At 45.8% G+C, this 22,862-nt stretch overlaps 1 protein-coding gene across 1 annotated transcript in view; it reads right to left on the bottom strand.

Annotated features, from left to right (window-relative positions):
• The window catches only part of ADAMTS2 (ADAM metallopeptidase with thrombospondin type 1 motif 2), a 182,683-nt gene that overhangs the window by 98,621 nt on the left and 61,200 nt on the right, over positions 1 to 22,862 (bottom strand). The window contains exon 3 of the mRNA XM_064521062.1: positions 14,691 to 14,850. Coding sequence (XP_064377132.1) covers positions 14,691 to 14,850 — 160 coding nt within the window. The remainder of the gene's footprint in view (positions 1 to 14,690; positions 14,851 to 22,862) is intronic.

Raw genomic sequence — 22,862 nt, 5'->3', positions numbered from 1 at the left:
AGATTGTGTCCAGGCGGAATTTGAGAACACTGGCTGTTTGTCCGGGGTTTGTAGATGTCCAGATGTCTGACCAAGCTATTAGTGCTTTGGACTGTTCATCCATGGAGGTACGAGCGCTGGACGGGAGGTAAACATCTCCGTACTACAAAGCGTGTTAGATTGAGCACAGCTGCGGCGTAGCGCGACGGGGGCGTGCAGATGCCAGGCCGGCACTCGGTAGATCTGACACATTCCTGAGCGCTCTGGCGTGTGCTGAGCGTGCTGTACGGCTTCCTGAGCACATGCAGCAATCGTGACATGGTCGATAGGGGCTGTTTCCAGCGGGTGGGCAAGCCAGCGGTGTAGCACATGCACGCCGAGTCCCACGCATCTCGCACGCTAAGTCCCGCACTCAGTGGTCCCCAACTTGGACCCGGCCGATTTGCTCTGCTCAAAGCAGACACAAATACTTGCTTGGAAAATCCTAGACGTGACACCCACAGCCTAACAGATTTGTTCAAGTCCCATTAAAACGTATCAAAATCAGATGACATTGACATTCTTCATGCAACTTGATCATTTAGCCATAAAGATACAGATCGCTTGCAAGATATAGCTAAATCAGCAAAGAACACTTCAGATTGGAAGACAGATTGGAAGCACTGAGTTTTTTGACACTGCTTAATTAAGCTATGCTGCTTTTCACACCAGGACTGCCAGCAGAAGGCAAAACATATTGCCAGCATACAGTTCTAGCTACAATCCGACACTAAATGGCAGTCCTGCCTTCTCCTCCTCACTCCGCTACGTGCCGTCCCACCTTGCTTCCCAGCCTCCCTGGCAGGGAAGCGCCGCGTGGCAAGCGCGTGCTAGAGCTGCTCTTCCCCAGCAGTGGGACGAACCGTGCTGCTGGCCCCGCGCAGCCTGCCCAGCAGCCAGCGAAGCCACCGGCCATCAGGCACCTGGCGCTACGGGTCTGCAGCTAAGCAGGGAACTCATCTCTTGGCAAAAGCTCCTTGGAGCACCAGGTGATGAAAACACCTGCAGCACGGTGGTGCATCTTCAACTCCTCTGCAAAAGCAGAGCGGACCCCGGACTGGATTTGTAGAGCTGCCCCCTCTTGCAGCCTGAGCTCGGCACTTGCAAGGGAAGTAAATTCACCCTGAGCTTTCGGCAGCGTTTCTGAACCACCCTGTTAATCACTTTGCAGTTTTTAGGAGAAAAAAGTGAAATGAAATGACAGCCAAGGACTTACCCTGACTTTGTCAGTAAGTGAGTTGTGACGGGGAGAAACAAGAGAGGAGAGCAGCTAACGCATGTGCAGAGGTCAGACCAGGGGCTTCAAAGTGAGAAGGTGCCTTATTGATTCTCCCCCCAGATCCATGAAACTGCTACGATTACCTGCCCGAGAGTCGTCCGATAACCTGCAGGCAGTAACGCCTCTTGGGTACCTAAAGGACTTGAAACCTGCTTTGAAAATTTTGAACTTTTTACATATTATAAAGGAAGGAAGAAAGGCACTTGCACATGGCAATGATTTCTGGAAGAATGGGTAGAGCTATCAATACTGCGAGACACTTTTTGTACAAGGGCACAAGAAGGTGTGCTTCTTTCTATCCTTCCAGCTATAGCAGAGGTGTCCTGCTTGGGTTTAATGCCTATTTTAGAATTTGGGGAGCAAGGACTGCCTCCTGGTTTTGTGTTCTGGCCTACGAAAATGTGCCCATGAATGAAAATCCTCCTAATTGCCAACATAATGATATTAAGTTCTTCCCCCAGTTTCACTAAAAATTGGCAGAAGATAAAACAAGAGCAGCAAGGGCCTTATGCAACACGGCACCTTGCTATACGGTAGTTAAAATATTGAGACAGTATGATTGTTCCTTTAAAAATATGGATGAGAAGCCTCAGAGACAGCAGGATATCTTGGAAAGACAGGAGTTACCAAGACATCACTGGGAGACCTGAATTAGTCAGCTGGATGAGACAAAAAAGAGAAAGTGAAGCACAAATCAGTAACAGCAGGGGAGAAAAATTCTGGACATCTCACAGCTACACTGCAGAAGTTGAAGTACAGAAAGTTTGGTGAACTACAGAAACATACAGAAGAACAGCCCAGTACTAATGCTGGCATTATGGACATCAATTACGGACATCAACTAAACAGTCTTCGGAGGGCTGGAGAAGAATGTACTGTTACACGAACACAAAGCACTGATTTTTGGAAAGTATTATAGGAACGAAGGCACTACAGTAGTCCTGCAAATTGGATTAAAAACAAAGTATGAACGGAATAACAAGATTAATCACAGTGAAGTGCATATCTCAAAATGAGGCTGCACAAAGAAAATAAAGAAATATTATTTCATTAGAAAGCACCAGGAAGGAATGGAGGTCATAGTTATTACTTAAAGAGCTTAACAGAATTACGTCCCAGCTCTGAATGCTTCCATAAGAGACACTGGAGGAAGGTGTACCCGACTGCGTGGTGGAAGGAGACTGAGCTCATTAAAAAGGAAAAGGAGCAGCTTGCACTGAAAGCCCAAGTTGTATAACTTTATCGCTCATGATCTGGAAGCTCCTTACCAGATTCAGCAACGACAAACCGGCTGAGCTGGCTGAAACTAATGATGTGGTCCTTGGGATCAGAAAGGATATCAACAAAGCGTAATAGGGGGAAAGAACCATCTCGTGGTGGACAAGCTGCCAGAAAACTGAAAAAGGCCGCCTGAATGCTGAGCAGATTACAGGGACGCGGGTGGCAGCCACAGGCCTGTGTGATACGTGATGAAAGCACCTCTGCTGCAACTGTAACGTCGGTAAAATAGCACATAAAAGCACACAATGGAATAGAGTGGTAAAATACCAAGGAAAATAAGAATATTTTCCAAGGGGCTCCGAAAATTTGTCATGAACAATGAAAGCTGGTGCTGTCTCTGGACAGATAGAAAACGCATGGCACAGCGCGAGGAACCGAGTCCTGCGGTTTCGTTAGGAATACCTAGCGGCTGGTCACCTTTTCCATGGCGAATTCGCAACGACACACACTGGCTTTACATCAAGTTACACATTAGTTTCCTTGTGTTCACATGAATTTCAGAGCAAACTGTGAAACTCAGAGCCAACCAGAAACAGAGCAAGACACATGGAAATTCATGCAAATTTCAGGCACCAAGTTTTTCCCACCGCCCTGTGCTGGGTCCCCCCCAAGCTCACCGGGAACCCTTCCATTAACGTCAGCGTGAACTGGATCGAGTGCACGGTTTGGCTAAACCTCTACACGTTTGCCAACCAACAATTTATTATTACAAAGGCAGTTCCCAGAGACTGCGTTCGCGTAAGGTCTGTGAGAACGAGCTATCACATAACACACGCTGCCTGCGGGGAGTTTGAAAGCAGCGCTGTAATTTATTTGGAGGGAGCACAGCTCCATCTCACAGTGCAAAGATGCCGAGCTTTCCTTTAAAAACTTCAAAAAAATTGAAACGAAACAACCTTAAGGAAGAAATGTGCCCTTGCAGCTAAGGGATAGCTATGAAAAAGAAGAAAATATTAGCAGTCTGTCCTCCCAGAGATGCTTGGAAATGCCCACACCATCGCTTCGGAAGCGATTAGGCTTTCCAGTCCTCTGAGCACGAGACCTGTCAGGACTGGAAATCCTACCTGTGCCATCAATCTTCTCCACAGCAGATCATCAGAGGTGAGATGTACCAGTTTTCTTGCAAGGAGCACTCTGCCCTCTGCCCGCGCTTTCCACCAGGATCTCAGCAGCGCAAAAACAGACCGTTTAGTTCTCTTCAGGGCGTCTGATGCGAGTGTCCCCAAGGAACAGCAGCCGAGCAGTTGTTATGAAGCTGTAAACGCTTCCACGTAGGTCGGCGGCTTGGATAATTCGAGCGGTGCAGCCTTCCCGCTCACATCCTACCATCATCGCCATCATGGTGTAACGCCGCCAGCGTGGCAGCTGGGTGAGGCGCGCTCTCAACTCTGGTAGTGCCACGAATAAAACTGTAATAGGAGTTGCTGCAACATGTTCAGAATCATCCTACCTCTACCACACATGGGTCAGAGACAAAAAACACATCCACAGCCAAAAAAGGGCAGAGGACATCTCGCTGGGCTGGCACTTGCGTAACTCCCTGTCGGTGGTCTCCTTAAGCAAAAATTCTCCTTCATTTTCAGCACGGATTTTTTTCAGAAGCCTGTGTTTTCTACGGGGCATTTTGCTGCAACACTGTCGCCGTAACCTTCTGCAGCAGACCAGTAGATCTCCCCAGTCTCCCCAAAATATTCGGCGCCAGTAATTTATGACCTCCAGGTAAATACCTGAAACGCTGCAATGGGTTACCATGGAAATGTCAATGCACTGAGTTCGCTGCTTACATGCAGCTGTGACATCTGAGAAAAACACCTGGAAATTTAGAAGTTATCGTCATGTCATCTTCCAGTGATTCAAAATCAGATTTCCCTGCTTGTTAGATTTTGTGCTGGAGACTCAGCAGTGTTTTAGGGTTGCCTAGGACGTTTAACACTCCTAGCTGGAGCCTTTGGGCTGCCTTTTTCTATGTATTTCATAGTCTAACAAGTCTCCAGAGATTCTGCTTAAATAAAAACAAATGCAAAAATACTTCAGCTTACAAATAGCGTATAAAGTTAAAATGCATCATTTCCAGTCTACTGTCTAGTCAGCACTTTTTTAACGGGGATTGGGAGAAGGCTGAAAGCTGTGCTGGCAGGAGGAATCACCAACCAGCCTGCGAACAGGGATTTAAGCCCAGATTCAATCTACGGCCTTAGATGCTAATTTCATTCATATTAATAGCCAGTCCGGGGCGATTTCTCATGTCCCTGTTTCGTTACTGTTGCTACCAGTTATACAAGCTGTCTTCGCATGATGTGACCTGGGTTTGGTGGCCTACGAAAGGATGATGTTTTCAAAATGTCATCGCGTCCCGCGGCCAAAGAGCGGGGCAAAACCCCAGGTCGCTTTAAACCTTCCTGCCAGCGTGTGCTGAGGAATGAAAGGTGCTTAACGAAAAAAAAGATCGATCAGACAGAGAGGGGAAATGAAATAACAGTTCGTATCCCTTAGAAGTTTAAAAAACCAGAAATCTCTAGAGCGACGCGGTAAACTCTCTCGCCTGGCTTTCCTGCCAAGCGCGCAGGGTGCCGCGCGGGCAGAGGCTCCAGGGGCAGAGGCTTCAGGCGTGAAGGGTTTCGCCGTCTCTTCACCAGTCGCAGTCAGGCAGCAGCGCTAACATGCCTCCACGCACACAACGGCAAAAAACCTCCTGACAGGCAAACAGACACGGGCAGTGAGCGCCGAGGTACCTGACAGCACTGCGAGGCCAAAAACTCTCACGGGTGGCAGCTAGCGGAAACCCCCGTTTCCATCCAGGTTACGTTTAGCACTGAGAGCGTCTCACACGCAACTGGTTCTTTGAATATAAGACTCTGCCGCAAAGCGTTTTAAAATAATCACCCTGATTTCTAAAAAGTTATGATCATTGAAAGAGTATCAGAATATCGGAGTTACTCGCAAAAAAACCACCGTTTCTCTTAAAAAAGACAACCCGCAGTGGTCGAACTCTGCAAAACGGAGCGAAGCCCGAGGAAATGAGCTTTATCGCGATGCCTGAAGGCCAGGAGCGCTAAGGTGGGCGACGCTCAGCCCGGCGAGGCTCCCCGGCCGGCAGCGAGGGACGGGGACGCTGGGTCCCGACGCTGGGTCCCGCCGGACGTCCGGCTTTCTCTCCTCGCCCGTCTACCACGCGCAAGCGCCAAGAGCCGCTGAGAAGCCTCCTCTGCAGAGCGACCTGCAGAACCGCCGGCGCAGACGTGAAACCCGTCCCGAACCCCCTTGCCATCCAGATTGCGATTAATAATTTTTCCCCTCAAAAGCGCTGCGTATCGCTGGGCAGGCGAGCCGTGCCAGATGGTCCGCGCACACCCGGAGAGCCGGAACAAGCGGGTGACAGCACAAAAACTCGCAGATAGAGGGAAGAGCAAAGATGCAAACCAGGCTTTTCATCAGAGAGCCTGCTGCAAAATAAAGTGCACAATATTTAACCCATTCACAAGCGCCGCGGGTCCAAGCGCAGCGCGGAGCCGCGCGGTACCACAGCAAAGCTCTCGCTCTGCAGGAGACTCTGCCCTCCGCGTGCGGACGGGACCCCGGGAGCCGGTGTCATCGTCCCTGGGGGTCTCTTTGGAGGCGCCCAGGCAGCGAAGGGCAGGGTCTGCCCGGGCGGCGAGGAAAACCCGCGATCAGGTCGCCTGCCTTGCGCTCCAGTCTCCAGCACCCAGCTGGCTCGGGTCCAGCGAAAAACCACTGCGTTAAAATAATCATTGTTCGGCTGAGAGCAGTATCACGGCTGGAGTCAGCCCTGCAGACGGTACAATTTAAACCTTCCTAAAATGCAAACGTTAGTTAACATGACCCCCGAGATTTCTATTCAAATGAGCCAAGACGATGAAATTCAAACCACCACCAGCGAACCTGCCTGTGGGACTCTGTGCCACGCTCAGCTTGGGCTGTTACTCACACGCTTTTTTAAAAACATATATATTTCTTAAAGTATGTCAGAAAATTACAGAAAATAATTATAATGTATGTGTCACATGATCATTTAGCAAACTCACACTCCGAATTTACAGTTTGCAGCAGCATTGCTCGTGCCGCTGCCTTGTACATCTTCCACTGCTTCACAACGGTGTTTCTGCTTTAGAAAAAAGCACAAATTGTCCAAAAGACATGAATTTACTACTGTGCCAAAGTGCAGATTCAAAGCAACTCTACACCCGCACTGGTACCGATTTTTCCCAGGCTGAGACCCTCTTGCCTCCTCTAATTTCAGGAAAGCACTGGGCAAGGAAGGCTTGCGTAGCCGAAACGAAGGCTAGCACTGCTGCTGCTTACTTTTCAAGGGACAGTTATTTTTACCTAAAAAGTCCAGGCCGCCCCAGGCACTGCTTAGGGAATTCAAAATGCAGAGAACAGACACAAATAAGCAAGTGCCGCGAAACGGCTACGGAAAGCTGCTCCCCGGCGCAGGCTGCAGCCACGGCCCCGGGCTCTGGGGCTCCGAAGCGCTGTCACTGTTAACTCAAAAAGCCCTTTTAACGGCACTGAGCTTAGGAGAAGCAAAACATTTGCACGCAAGAACAGGCTTGGTGTGCAGTCACCACCGTGAATGAAATCCGTACAGAGGAAGACAACGGCCTTGCTCCTCTTTCCCCGGCCGGCTCTCGTGCCGTTATGGATGCAGTGACCCCCCAGCACCCCTCTGCAAACACAGCTCTGCAGCAGCAGCCCCCAAGGAGCAGCCTCCACACAGCTCAGGGCGGTCAGGACCAGCTGGAGAACCTCATTAATCCTTGCACCACTTCACAGGGCCTCACATGTGGCTCTTCTGCTGCAAGACACGACAGCAATATAGATGTTTGAAGGATATCCATCTCCCTCACAACTCTGGGCTTGCCCATTGCTTTCATTTGATCATGCCTGGAGCTCTTAGCCTGATCAAAACACTTTGTCATCGTTATCACGGACAGCAGACAAGATTTATGCCTCTTTTAGTCTACAGCAAATGTTTATCGGCACATTCTCCACGAGCTTATTTTCGTGACGCATACCAGATGCTGTTTTGTGTACTGTTGTTAAACACCGAGTTTGAATCCCGTGGCACAAAACAGCAAACGGTACATGCTAGCCTTATATCTCAAGTCTCAGGTCCAGAGTGCGTTTCCTAACCACAGACACGGGCTGCAGGACATCTGCAGTTGTCAAGGCAGAACATTAAGGTCTATCTGTGAGCAAGTTCCTCATCCTTTGTGCCTAGCACAGGGGACTATCACCAGCAAAAGCAACGTCAGCCCTCAGTAAAAACAAGGTTTACTGTATTGTTGTCTAAAGACAAACATTCTGGTCTCTCCTTCCCCTCCCAGGAGGTTGCAAGGCTAAATTCATTAAGTATTGTGAGATTGGGGATATTATAAGGAAGAATAAAAACAAATGTTCATGGAATCTCTATTGTAAAATGTTTTGTCTCTATGAGTGTATATATAAATGAACAAGTTTTATATAAACAAGCAAGTAATTAATCAAGCCTAAGCTTCACACACCCCTAATGCAAAATTAATTAAAAGGGAATGGTGGAAAGGAAAATGAGAGCTTTGCCATGGTTTCATCTCACAAATATTGTATCTGTTGTTCTCAGAAATATTTTGTAGAAGTATGTTATGAGAACTGGAAATTGTTGCTTTATGCACCAATATCAGCTTTATTATCATGTTGCTATATTTAGCAACATCCAGTGCATTTGGTAATGTTTAACTCCAGCCGTAAGCTGTTTACAACAATCACTTAAAACAGCCTTATCGTATTGTTTTAATATAGTACAAAGAAGCTAAACTCACCAGTTGAGAATGAACTTAACTGTATTTTTAAATTTGTTAATGATACAGCTGGATCACTGATATTTAAGTAAGCACAAATAATTAAGCTGATCACCTTTAATTCAAGCATATCTGAATGGAAGTGGAAACTCCTCAATAACCTGCCTTATCATGTCTCATAACCAAACAAGGAATCCATCTCCATTTGGAAAAAAATTTTGCCTAAAGTATGTATCTGAATCCCACTGAAGTCAATTAAGTACCTGCTTAAAGTTAAGCGTGCGCTTAAATGCTTCCCTAAAGTCTATGTGGATCTCAAACTACTTAGTAAGAACGGTGGGGACAAATACAGAAACTGAGTCTCTTAACATAATGATATTATTAATGTTCCTATAGCCTATGTTCAGCAATAATTGCAGTTTTTCGAAGCGCATCTAAGACTGGGATGACAACGCAGGACACCAGAGCAGAGCTGGCCCACGCTGCAGCGTTTCGCTCCGGCGGCTCTCCGCTCCCCAGCCCGGCAGGAGCATCTCCGCGCGGCACAGCACGGTGCATCTTGTCAATGCTTCCCCAGCAATTTTACTTACATACACGATGACTTTTGGTACTGGTAAGACAAAACATCACTGCGGCAACTACAGCATATGATGCCATGAGAAAGTAATTATGAGAAAGCATTTAATGCCCGCTCAACTGTTTTGAAAGCCATCTGCAGCATCTGGGAAAAGGAGAAGTTTTTTAATTAAAAGGAAGAATCCTTTGAAACCTCACTTTTCCCAACTGTTCAAAAGTTTGAAAAGCCCGCAGTAAAAGTAGCCCACACATCACCATGCATCTTTCATTACAGGAGCACCCCAAACGCACAGCAAAAATACCCTTCTCTGAGAAATACCCAACTAGTATTAAAAACAAAACAAAAGAACAAAAAAATCCCCCCAAAAGACACACCAAACTCTTCAGCTATAGCTATTACATATGTTTTTTCCCAGGCAAAGGGAAAACGACTGTCCCACAAGCTCAGTTTCTCCAAGCGTGGGATACGGTAGCTTTGTACCAGCAAGTGCTCTGTGGCCCAGCTAAAGCCGGCGGGGTGGGCAGGGCACACATCCACCACGCTTTGGGTCTGTGATAGCAAAATATATCAACTCTGGAAAAAGGAGGCTATTCCACATATTTCACACCAACCATACGTAGGAACAGTGTTCATCAGCAGGCATCTAATCATCCAGATGATTTACTGCACAGCTATGGAAGCAGAACTCTTTAGATTTATCCATAATATGGAACAAAAGGTCCATATTACAATTACGGCAAGAGTGGTATCAGCCTGTGCTGGTGAAGAACCGCTTCCCCAGCTACCTCTGTGGTGGGGAAGGGTGACATCCCTTGGCCTACTGACGCTCTCGAGAGCCTCGGGTTCTTGTGAGTGCATAACCTTGTTCCTTATTCAAAAGCTGAATCTCAATCTTCCTCTTCCCAGAAAAGCCCCATGAATCTGTAATATGAAATTCAGAGAAAACCAAGACAGGAGAAAGACAGATGTATTTATCATGCACAGATGATGCAGGAAGGAGACAAAAAATATTGTCATCAGCGCCTTACTAACTGCAAAATAAGGGAACGGTAATTAATCAGCAGGAGTACACACTGAGAGGAAATATTGATTGAATTTGGAGAAACTTCAGCTTTCTGAGGGAACAGTTCCTCTGCAAAGGTAACCAGCAAAGTTTCTGCAAATTAACTGGCAATCGGCCAGGCTGCAGCCGCTCTGGGTGTCATTTCGGGCAATCCAGAAAAATACTCAACAAATGCACCTTGGTTTCTAAAAAGCAATTTAAATACATTAGTAAATCAATGTCATTGACAGTTTGATGGGCTACAATGGAGGAGTCTTCCTCTGAAATATCATCTTTAAAACCTGCAAATCTCTGTCAACTGCCTCGTTATGACTATCATATATTTTACTTCTTTCATCTTTCCAACAACAGCCAGCTGCTGGGTGCTGCGGGGGTGGTGGCCGCCCTCCCCGAAAAGGAGAAAACGGTGGTAGACATTAAAAAAAAAAAAGGAAAGGACCGGCTGTTGGCCCGGGAAGTACATCACAGGGTTGCACACACAGACCCCGTCTTCATGCCACCATAGTGTCCTGACAACCGATCGCAGCAGCGGCCACGACAACCTAGCTGGGGACACGCGATACCAGGTGTACGAGCCTGATATTCACATTGCCCTCAGAAACAAAAATGAAGCTTTTCTCATTTTTCAGACCTCATCCTAACCATTGACTAAATTCCCACCATCTCTTTACTCAACATCTAAAGAACATGAGAGCAAAAAAACAGCTCCAGGAAAGGAAACGCTCCCTTAGCTTGTCTATTTAATTCTGCTTCTACTCTGTAGAAAGTTTTACTGTGGCCAAACCACGTCCTCTCTAGGCAAGAAGGAATTCAACTGGAAATACTAAAATATTTTCAGCATGCTGTTTATTTTTATCTAGAGGAAGATAAATTATATGCAAATAGTAAAAACATAGTCACCAGGAAAAAAACAGGGCTTTTTCCCACCGCACCTGCAATACATCAACCAGTATATGAAAATACTTATCTTTCCAAAACTATTAGCCTTATTTTTATTGAGTTCACACAGACTTCTGCAATACTGCTCCACTGTGGATTATTACTTGTCTCAAATATGACGCTTGAATTTCTCCGGGTACATTAACAAATAGTATTGTTTGAGAGAGGCCAAACAGGTGGAAATATTGTATTAATGGGCACTTGGAGCCTGTGATGCTCACGAAGACCAGGGAACCCTATATATATCAAAATACAACGATTCAGGCCATCAAAATGAACATGTCCTCTTCCCAATATTCTGATAGTATTTTACTGAAACGCCAAAGAAAATGTGACATTGTCTGAAACGCGAGTACCGTTCTGCCGGGCGGCACAGCCGCGCTCTCCCAGCGCGCCCCGCTCCCGAAACCCAGCCCGTCCTCAGAGCCTCCACCCGGGAGGCACCGGCCTCCACCCCGCCAGCGTTCACGAGGTTGCTCTGGTTTGGTTTTGGTTTTTACGGATGGAATAAAATCCCAATTTCCCTTACTATAAGTTAACAGAAAGATAACAGTGCATGCAAAATGCTAGAAAACCACTGCTCTGAAGTTCACCTCCCAGTGCCAGTTAGCACCTAAAATGTACTGCTAAGGTTGGGAAAACGCCTCTTGTTTTTCTCACCGGTCTTCATGCACCCTTCCAACCAGACGATGGGTCTTCCCATTAGCTCCAGTTGCCTTTCGAGGCAGGTCCAGCCCCTTTTCTGCCCCACTCAGCCCCTCTCCCGGGCCCCTGCTACGTGCGAGGGCCCTGTGACCATGGCCCAGCTCCTTCTGGCAAGGGTAAACCCCAAGGCCCGAAATCATCCTGCCTGACCCACCCGGCCCCGAGCTCAGGGAGCTTTTCCTCCCCTCCTGCCTCACTGGCCGGAGAGCAGCTCGTCCTGTTTGCTGTGGGAGACGGCCAGAGATAGGAGTGCTTCGGAGGAATTCGTGTTCGTCTCTCCAAACCCAAGCATTCAAAAATCATGACTCACAATCCCCTCCCAAATCACGGGATTAAATTAACATATCTTGGGATTTTCAAAGATGCTATCTTCAAAATTGGAGAATACTATATACCTCATCATATTCGTTGCTTTCTAATATGTAAATATTTTTAAGCTTTTTTCTCAACAGCTACAAGAGCCAGAAACTCATGCAGGGGGAAAGAAAAGGTTATCACATATTCATATGACTCCTGGAGGCCGGACCTTTAAAAATAAACCAAGTATTACAATTCATCACATGTAAATTTATGGGACTTGGCAACAATGCAAATGTCTCAAGGGATGGTGGAAGAGGAGAGTGTTCTTGGTTAACCGTGCTCTCTTTTTTTTTTTTTTTTTTGTTTAATAGATACAGCATGCTGAAAGTGCCCTGATAAACATCTCCTAAGCAAGCTCATTGATTAATTTAGAGTGTTATGGAAACACGCAGCACAGTGCGCTTATCAACACCCAGTCACTAAATATTTTGACGTTTGTTAACCAAAACTAGATGCATTCTGGAAAAAGACAAACTGGAAAATAAAATCACAGTTTTTGAAAACAGGTCCTTTCGAAGCCTGTTGCCTAGAGCAAATCAGGAGCGGGGAGGCCAGGTTTAACCAAAAATACACGAGAACTGATCTGTTTTGCGATGGCTGTTCTTTTTTGTTTGTTCGTTTAAGGTAAAGAGAATTTATGGAAAAAAACTGTAGAATAACACCGTTTTTTTTCCAAAACACAAACTTATTTGTTATCAATTTCACAAATGGAAAGGGGATGGATGGAAAGGAAGATTACCACTCTTAGAGTTTTTCCTTGATTTTAAAGTTTGAAAGAAGAAAAATTGCAGGTCTTGCTACCTAAAACAGACACCTGCTCTTCAAAACAAGGTCAGCGCTACATCCCAGTCGGGCCCACACGAAGACAGCTTCCCGCTTGCAAACCTTGCTATTAAGAGCAATTTTTAATCCCATGGTGCTGCCTGATGGCTATTACTGTTTCGTGCTTTTGTACCAGAGCCTAAGAGCTGCAGCGATTACCCAAGCATGCGGCACAGCGAGGCCTCGACGCGGCAGCGGCTGATGCTGGCTGGCATCGCGGTTTCGCCATCAGTCGGTCTCGTGTGACACGGGGAACTGGGTAGGGCTTTGCGTTTCGCAGAGGTGTTTGCGGACGCCGCTGTCGGAACCGTCCTCCAGCAGGTACCACCTGCCAATAACTAGAGCCAATCTAAAATGGATGTTTTTCTGTGTACCAGACTCCTACTCCTGAGGAATATTTACCAACCAAAAACAAAAATACTGCCATAAGGTGTGAATAAAATTAAGCCTCTTTTGTTTAAAAGGAAACAGAGTGACTGGCTGATATTTTCCAACATTGCAATAATTTTATAAACATCTAAGAAAGCACCTTCCATCATATCATTCTGGGAAGGGGGAGTTCATCTTGTGTCTCTCAGACCCCTGCCTCCTTCCAGCGCTGCCCCACGACGTGTATGAAACCAGCCAGAAAAGCCCAGCGTTACACTGCACCACTCACACAACCCGTGGGTCACAACTGACGGCCCAGCTGGACCAAAGTTGGACGAATGCTATTGCTTGCTTCCTTTTTCCTCCCCACTCCAACTTGAGCATTGCGATTTGGGTTATTAATGTGGCCATAATTTCCCTGGCTAATCTCTGTGACTGTGTTCTTCCAACTGGTTTCTGGGAATTACTATCTGCAAGAAAGAGGGGAGTTTTTACAACAGGTACCATAACATTATCTTTTGAAAATGATGGTGACATATTAGAGGGATGGGAATTGCTGGGAAGATTTCTACAGAGGACGACCTAACACGCTGTATTATACTTAATAACATATCTTACTGCTGTGAGATAACGCTCCAGTGTTTGTTCGCTTTCAAACTATTAGTGGCAAACGACTCTGCAGTTTGGTACACACATGGGGGATCAAAGGGCAACTGGTTTTGGTTTCCTCTCAAACGACCCAGTTAATCTCAGTGTTAGCATCAGCTGTCAGAACATCCACTTACCAAGTCTGCATCCCTTATTCCTTCAGCTAAAAAGGTCCCACATCAAAGCAGTTGGCACAGAAATAGAGAATATTACACAGAAAGGCTGTTTATGTTTAGCTCCTGTTGTTCCATCACTGTCTACCACATATTAAGTTAAATTCCACACTTGGAAACACACAACTAAGTCAAGAGGAGGTTTGTGTCCGCATCTGAACAGTTGTTTCCCTGTTGGGAAGAAGTTCATGCCAGCGAGGACAGGGCGGATGAGAAGCCCGGGTACCACGTCGGCATTGCTGCTCTGGCTGCAGCCTCCCAGCACGGCCTTCGCAAAGCCAGCGCCACTGCCTGCCCCGGCGTGCACGGGCACCTCGGCACTGCTGCTCCATCCACAGCCCTCTTCCGCTGCTCCGACACGGGGGCCCGGCTTGGACACGCTGCCTTATGCTGACTCTCTCTGGAGCCAAGGAAACACAGTTCTTATCTGTGCATTTAAGGCAGGGACAGTTTGGGCATCCTGGAGAGTGTTCTGGCTGCTGCAACACTTATTTATCCCAGCTAAAACGTTCAACTCCTCCCCTACCTTTCCATACACAGGGGGAGAAGAGCAGATTTCCATTCTCAAGGACAAAGAAGCCAGAGATAGCAGATCGCATTGGCTACATGCCTTCAGCTACACTTTATACACCAGCTGGCATTAACATCCCCACCTTACCTTTATACTGGATATCTGTGCTCTCCATAGGAAACTGCTTCTTGGCAGCTGCTCTGCGATAGACCACGTGTGTCCTGCCTCCTCCCTCCTCCTCCTCCTGGGCCCCCTTCTCCAGAGGTTCAATGAAGAATTCGTCCTTGTCCGTGCGAATCATGCCAGCCTGGAGCGACAGGGCAGAGATCGAAGAGTTCGAGTTACTGCACATACAGCAGACATTGTGAGTAAACAGTTGCAATATGCTTAAGCACACTTTAGGGCTCTCTGGAGAGCAATTAGGATGCAGAGAGGAGACCAGGTGAATGCTTTATTAGAGCAAAATGAAGCATCATTTCCCCAACTTGACAAGGACGGACAAAGGTGCAGCCCTGAACCAGGGAGATGCCTCCTAGAGCCAAGCGAGCAGGTAGAGGTCTAACGCTCCGTCTAGGAAACACAATCTCAATTAGAAACCAACTACAATGAAACGGTTAATACGACTGTAGCTGTTTGCGAGCCACAGACCGCTCTGCTGTTTACTATCTCTGCTAAATAAAGGATCGGTTCAGCACCATAAGCTGGTCCTGATGTGCAGTTGTACAGTCCAAAAATGTGGAGTCAGCCTTTCTGTTCAGAGGCAAGATGGAAAAGTACTGTCTCACACGCAGGCAAGCAGACTTGGTGATCATCTTCCCCTTGACACAAAGGGCTGCCCTGACAAAATACTCTTCCAACACGTAAGCAAAACTGGTTTAAAAGGGGTGTCAGCAATGCATTCCTAAAGGTTAAAATTTAAGAACAAACATCCTGGGATGAAAAACCTGCGACGTTCGCACTTCTACAGAGCGCCTCAACGGAACATCATCCCAGCGCTTCTCACTGGGCTCAGCGCGGCTTAACACAGCAGGAAAATCGTCATGAAGCAGGAAAATTTTAACAAGTCTTTTCACCCCTTTCATGCAGGTGATACAAATTGGGCGCTCGTATCTCCTGCGTTGGCTCTCCTGGAGGTCCTGCCCTCTCGGAGAAGGTTGCAATAGCCAGTAGTTGGCTTGCAGAAATGGCTGGCTTGAATCAATTTTTCCGAGTATGTTTGCACATCTGTGTTTGAGAACTTAAGCTGATGAACTCTTATCTTGTAAACAGAAAGTCTTAATATTAACATGGAAGAAATTGTTTAAAGTATAAAGGAGAGAAGCCCCAAACATAACTTCCAGAAGCTCCTTCATCACTCTCTTCTTTACTCTGATGACACCAGAGCCTCTGGCTTTTGTGACAGGACCAGGGAGAACAGCTCCGCACTGTGCCACATGCTTTTTCTTGGTATCTGAGCTTCCAGGGAACCAAATTTGCTGCTGGGTGAAGCCCCACCTCGAGCTTCCAAGAGAACCAGTTTAGCTACTTCAAACCCAGTATCCTCACTTGAAACAAATAAGATCCACACTCTTATGATATCGCAGTATTAAAGTTCTCATACAAGGCATATTTTTCTTCTACAAGCAGCAAACTGCATTTCTACTGCTATAAATACAGTATGTTCTCTGGTTCCCTCCTTGGAAAAATGTCAGGTTCATTTGTCATGTCTTAACTTGCATTAGGCAAGATTTCCCATCCCAGATTTCATATATATAATGTATACAAAAACAGATTGAAGGGGAAGGATTAAAGAAGCAAAATTATATCGAAGCAGTTTAAACTGCCTGTACAGAACAGAAACTGTATTTGAAATCTTGTCCTGATTCGTCTTATCTAATTTAGATTCTACAGCAGACACAAAGGTGAGACAGCAGCTCAAGGAAGCTGAGACAACCAAGAAAGTAAGTACTGAAACCAGGAAGACAACTGATCTTCTACTGTAAAAAGGAATATATAAAAATTTCAAAATTAATGTCACTCTCCTTTTAATATATATTTTAGTCATACACACACACTCACATCTTGTCTGGATATTAGATATTATACCCAGTAATTTAAAAAATTTATGAGAAATGCACAACTAAAGATTGAGAAATTGCAAGCATTTGCATGCTCAACTGCACCAATACGATGCACGTGCCGTACACGAGCCCAGGAGGAATACAGAGAGAGCCTGACTGCCATACGAAAAAAAAGTGTGATTTGGCTTTTTGCAAGTTGTATGATTGCACACATGCTCATACGTATTTCTGGATTTCTTAAACCTGCTGGTAACCGAGCGACGAACCCTGGTTCTTAGTTGTTCCCGCGCACTTAACATGCAGCCCGTTCCTCGGGATGCGGGGGGAAACGCTGCTGCTGTACCGTACACAGCAGGGCGCAGCGACGGGCGTTTAGAGGAATTTAAACCTTCTAAGCAAATTAACAGATAGACGAGTTTTACCAGCAGTGGTTGAACTGATCAGACAGGAGAACAATTTTTCAAGTGAACTTTAGCTTCCAGGGCACGGTGGTCTTTTGGAAAAGAAAAGATGTTCAGACAGAAGACTTCCCCTGAGAAAACGAAGATCTCCTGGACCGACTACCGGTTAACCAGAGGAGACCCCTGAGGACATGAAACCAGCAATCACATCCTGACATTTCCTGCAGACCACTGTGCCTGGGGCTGGCCCTTCTGTATGCGGGGGGATTCATGCAGTACATTTTATCATAAAATATGTTAACTCCCCTCCGTAGGCAGCTGCTAATGGCTATGCCAGAACCACGATGAAGAGACAGGATAAGCCCGTTCCCATGTTATGCTCTTCAGTGACTTTTTTATTATGATAAAACATAGACCCTGAATACTGCCAAATAACGGGTCATCCATCAGGTCCTCAGACACTGCACAACTCTATACAGCCCCATGGGCGAATCCTTCCTAATCCTGCTGCAGTGTAAAAAGGAAGAACATTAACCTTCAACCATGGCTGAATATTTCTGTTTTCATTTTAATCTTGGACTGTGACAGAAGGAGACATAACTATGTCACCTTATGCTGGAATTTCTCTTTTTCTTTAGTCCGCAGAAACACATTAATTATTTTTTGTCAGAAATATTAGGAAAGAATTACTGTGTCTGTGAATTGTAAAAGAATGATATATTTTTACATATTCTATATCCTGCGTAGTCTTTTAATTAGCGAACATATTCTCACATCCTGAACCAAACCATATTTTCTCATTTTATTTCGGTTTAAGACTTTGAGAAGAAAATCCATTTAGACTGCAAGGCAGAGTTCCTACAGAAATCCACAGTTCAAGCCATCTGCCTAATAATATACTCACAGTTATAAAAGATTCATTAAAAAATACGTGGGGCTCCTGACTGTCTCCACCACACACTTCCTCGCTGCTCCAGGCAAGTCATTTAACCTCTTTGCTTCCACTTCTCCACCTGTGACTGGGCATAACAGCAGTCTTCTAGGGGAATTACGAGGGCTGATTTGTTATTCTTTTGGCCAAATGCTTTGGCCTTGAAAAGCTCAGTATGACTTGCCAAATGCTTTTCTTTTTTCTTTTTTTTTTTTTTGATACTGCTCCAAACACCCCAAAAAGCCCCACCGTGAGAAGGAGATGGCTTTGGCAATCAACTCAACAGCCGAGCAGGTGGTGTGAACGTCCGAGAGGCGGCCGAGCAGCAGCAGGGCTCTGCCCAGGCCCGTTACCCCACCGGGCCCATTCTTATCCTCTGACTTTTTGATGCCTGTGCCAGGCCGTCATGCCAGGACCACGACTGTCGAACGACCTCCAAGTCCACAATGACAACAGAGAGCACTAAAGTTGCTGCAATTTCCTGGAGAATACCTCTCGATGACTAAAACAGAAAAGCCGTATTGTTTGAGCCAATTCATGCTTTCTTTTCTACAAAGGTTATACTAGAAAGACTTCAAAAATTCCTGGGACGGCCTCTGGATATCACTGGAGATAGGAAAGCAGAATTAAGCCTTTCAATTATCAGTTTCCCAAGTTTTGAATGGAGGAGCAGTAGCTGCTAAGAGCTCAAAACTGCCGGGAGCAGTGGTTCGGCAGTCTACAGCTTGTAGCCCAGCCCGGGACTGCTGTACGTACAAGAGTCATGGACAAGCACTGCGCTACCCTCCTGCAGCCGCACATCTGCTGTGCAACTCGGGACTAAGTGTGGGACTGAGCATCTGTCATGGAGAGTGCTTTGAATTCTGGAAAAATTGCTGAGCTAACTATTAGCTCTTCCCTCCTTGTCTGGGACTTTTAAATTGGAACTCAAGGGAACACGGGAATATTGCTAAATAATGATGGCAGCGGTGACTGCGGCGTGCGACTAATAAAAATACAAATTAATTGAAAATGTATTTGCCTTTGCAATTCACAAACTGGAGCAAAGAGTCTATAATCCGCCACTATGTCCCCAGGCAGGCCACCCCCAGGCCTTCCTTCCAAGGGTTTTTAGATCCCAGCTGCAAATTACTCAAGTCAAGCACTGCTTAGCACTCATTAATATGCATTAAAGAGCAGAGCAGAAGATGACACTTAATCAAAAGGAAACTGCAGTTCAGGGAATCAAAACCTCTGCTAAGGTTAGCAAGTCAGTCACTTCGAAGTGAAAGTCACATAGGAAAAATTTCACAAGGATGACAGAGAGTGACTGTCCTGTCTAATTAAGAAAAGAATTACATTGATAAGCCACAAATGAGTCCATTCAAATACACAGGGCTTAGGTTTAGAGCTCCACTCATCTTTTTTGGGGGGTGGGGGGGAGGATAGGTGGTCATTTATAGGGCTGCCGTACATCTCTGGGGACCTGCCAGGCTTCCAGGGACCACAAGATCTGCAAACACCCGTAACTGCCCTGGCCACATGGACCATTCCTCATCGTACTCTTCTCTGCTCCCCATCCATCCCCAACGCTCCCTCTCTGCTCTCCCTTGCCCTGCACCCAGGCCACTTACCTCCACAGCAGGGAGACCCAGAAGTAACCAAACACTCAACAGCTATCTGCATGCTAAATTGCAGCTAGACAACAACAAATTGCATCTTTCTCTGCTATTTTTATGTTATAAAACTGGCAGGATGTCTGGGGTCTTGGAAATTCATCTGGGATTTTCCAAAGCCAATGGATTTTTGGCTAATTTAATCTCAGTTTGGTAGAACAATTACAGTTTCAAAACTTTGAACAGGATGTGTTTTTGCCTAAGCGAACACAGAGGAGAGAAAATGGAGCAAAACTGGAGCTGGAGCAGTGAATACGCTGCAACTTAAAAGGGACAACGCACACTTAAAAATCACCTCTTTCCCAAGATTATGGCTCTACAACAGAGTTAACAAATGCCTGAAATGTGAGAAACTCCATAAATAAATGCTTTTTCCCTATTTCAAAGGCAAAACAAGCAATTAAGTGTCTCTCTCCCACTGACCTCCCATGTAACCACACCACAGAAGAACGACTGCTCTGGGAGTCACCAACGCATGCACTGATGATTGGAAGAGCAACTGCAGGGAAGCCACGGACACGTGTTCCTCACACACAGGGGGGCTCACGGCTTCTCAAAACTGTATTTTGTCATGGTGGCAAAGCTGAGTTTTCAGCTGAAGGACAGCAGAGAGAAGCCAGTGTGTGTTATAAAGAGGCCCAAGGACTGGCAGAGGGAGTTTCAGGAGCTGGGGGTGGGAGAGGAGAGCTCATCAGTGGGGACTCTGCACGTTGCTGCTGGCTGGCATGCCACAGGTCCCCATCTTCTGCAGCATGCACAGAGAAAGCAGGCTGTAATCCTAAATAAACTGCCATTTGTAACTGTGGGAATTCCCTGGATGCTACAAGGAGGGGTCGGTAAGCAGACAGGACAAGAACTGAGCTCCTCCCAGTGATGTCCCTCTCTGCCACTCTGGCTCTACAAGACAAGGCCACTCTGACATCACATCACCATCCCCAGCTTTGGGCTTTCTGCCCAAGGTAGGACATTAGTTGCACCCACCACGATGGAGACCTCCTCTCCAGCCCAGGGGACCGGCCCAACAGGTTACCACCACCCTGAAGAGCTGAAGACTGGGACTGCTTCTCTAGTCTCCTCACCATCCCCGACCCCTCTCACATTTCTGAAGGCATCCTTTAAAAGTTTCATTTGACAGAAAATGTGCTTCACGTACTTAGGATCCACAGAAATCTCCAGGTTTTACAGCTTTAGCTCCTACGGCTAATTAAATGTCTCGCTGGCTCTGCACTCGGTGAGTGACTTAATTGTCTCCTCATTCCCATTCCCGTCACAGCTCCCTGGTCCAGGCGGTAATGAAGTAACCCGGCTATCTGCCGCGGCGGTGCCGGGACTCTGCAGCTTCAGCCCTGCCTCTAACTGCAAGTTTAATTAATGTTCATTTTCGTGCTCATTAGTACAGCTTTACAAAGTTTCTTATGCCACCGAAAGGCAGGTTTACTTCCCAATCTCCAAGCACAGGATACGGAACGGAAGCTAAAATTAAATGTGAACAAACCTGATATTAATATAAAAAAATTCCAAGTGTCTGCTTAGCCAACTAAATTGGTAACCTACAAAGCATACAGTGTTTCAGAAACTCTTACAAACAGGATTTCTGTAAATACAAAAACCTCTAGTTTTTAGAATACTTGATTCTGAAAAAGGTAACCATCTGCATGACGTACCTGTGCATGAACGAATCCTAAATACAACCCTGAATTTCAGGCAATTTCACAGATTTGAAAAATAACAAGTGATAGAAAACAGACCACCTTACCTCCTGAGACCAAGGGGGCAGTCAGGCTATGTGACATGTAGCCTCGGCGCCCGAGCTAGGAGCCTGCAGTCCCTACGATGCCGGAGAAGACTCCAGAGAGGACTTTGCAGTATGGGATCCTCCCAACAAAGAATACTCCACTGCTAATTCGAAAGCGAAAATACTTCTATTTGCACGACAGCAGATTGGACAAGGTCTTACTCTATTTTTATATAAATGTGCCTGCGTCCTAAACATACGTGATTGCCATATCTCTGACTAAAACTGACACCAAAATAGCACTTTCAGCCGAGAATTTTAAAACAACTTACAGATCTTATCTTTATTTATGAGTCTTCTTAGAGCCACAGGAATGCGGCTTTTCCCAAGCAGCAACAGATGGGTCCTCCCATCACTGAAGTGGAGTATGGAAATATTAGTTCAGTTACATTAGAAAGGAACTGGTGCCTAAAAGGATCAGATAACTGGACCAAGATCACCCCAGAAGTCTGTGGTATAACTAAGGACATAACACTAAACTCATCCCACATAGGATTTCTTAACATTTTCAGTCCTGCAATGTATTTATTTTCAACCAGAAAATACATTGATTCAGGAATAGACTACCTTTCCAGTGTACTTCCATTTACCTTCATTCATATAGATAACAAAGCGAAAAAAGGTTTTTATTCCATATTTGCATTTGTTTCTTTGAGAACATGTCTTGAACTGTCGAAGTATAGCAGAGTCAGATTCGTTTGGTACTGCAAATCCATTTTTCTTTACAGTGAATGGAGATACTAAAGGAATTGCATCAAGTATTTGGAATATGTTGCTACTTATTGTGCTCTGTGCTGCTACTGCCCTAAAGCTACACTGACTTTTTTTCAGTCCCAGGCTGGATGGGGAAAGGGAGAAAGAGAAAGTTTTTAACTTAACTTTCCTTTTTTTCCTCTCTGTCAGCCTGAAATGAATATTTTTTTCAGCTTTTTTCAGATCATTTTGAAGTTAAGTTGCTTTATTTACACATTTTCTTAAATAATTAAGGGGCAAAATAATTAGGTATGTAAATAGGAATTAAATAGATAGATTGATCAACAGATAGACAGGCTGGGTAACCCAGAGCCTGCTGGGTAACCTTATGCAAGCTGCACGCCCATTCATTCCCCTGGTTATCACGTGCAGAATGAGGATAAGGTCACATTTTTAAGGTACTTCGAGATCTACTAATGAAAAGCAGCATACAAGAGCTACTCGTATCAGGAGTGCTTTCATCACAGGCTACTTTCCTGCATTCCTTGCAGCACAAAGGAGAAAGAATATCCACTCATTCCTGCATCCATCCCAGCCCTCCTTGTCTGTACACTTTCTCTGCCACCAAAAATACAGCTTGGTCCATGCAGCCCAGCTTAGTCGCTGCACAGTCGCAGGTATGATTAATAACAGCAGCGAGGCAACTTCTCAGCTGATATAACTCAAAGTTAACAGAACTGCATTTGTTTACAGCAGACGAAAATCTGGACCCAGATCTTGCATT

The sequence above is a fragment of the Dromaius novaehollandiae genome, chromosome 15 (genome assembly GCF_036370855.1).
Source record: "Dromaius novaehollandiae isolate bDroNov1 chromosome 15, bDroNov1.hap1, whole genome shotgun sequence".
NCBI classification, from domain to species: domain Eukaryota; kingdom Metazoa; phylum Chordata; class Aves; order Casuariiformes; family Dromaiidae; genus Dromaius; species Dromaius novaehollandiae.
The sequence above is the reverse complement of the archived record's forward strand: the minus strand, read 5'-3'. Positions and strand labels throughout refer to the sequence as shown.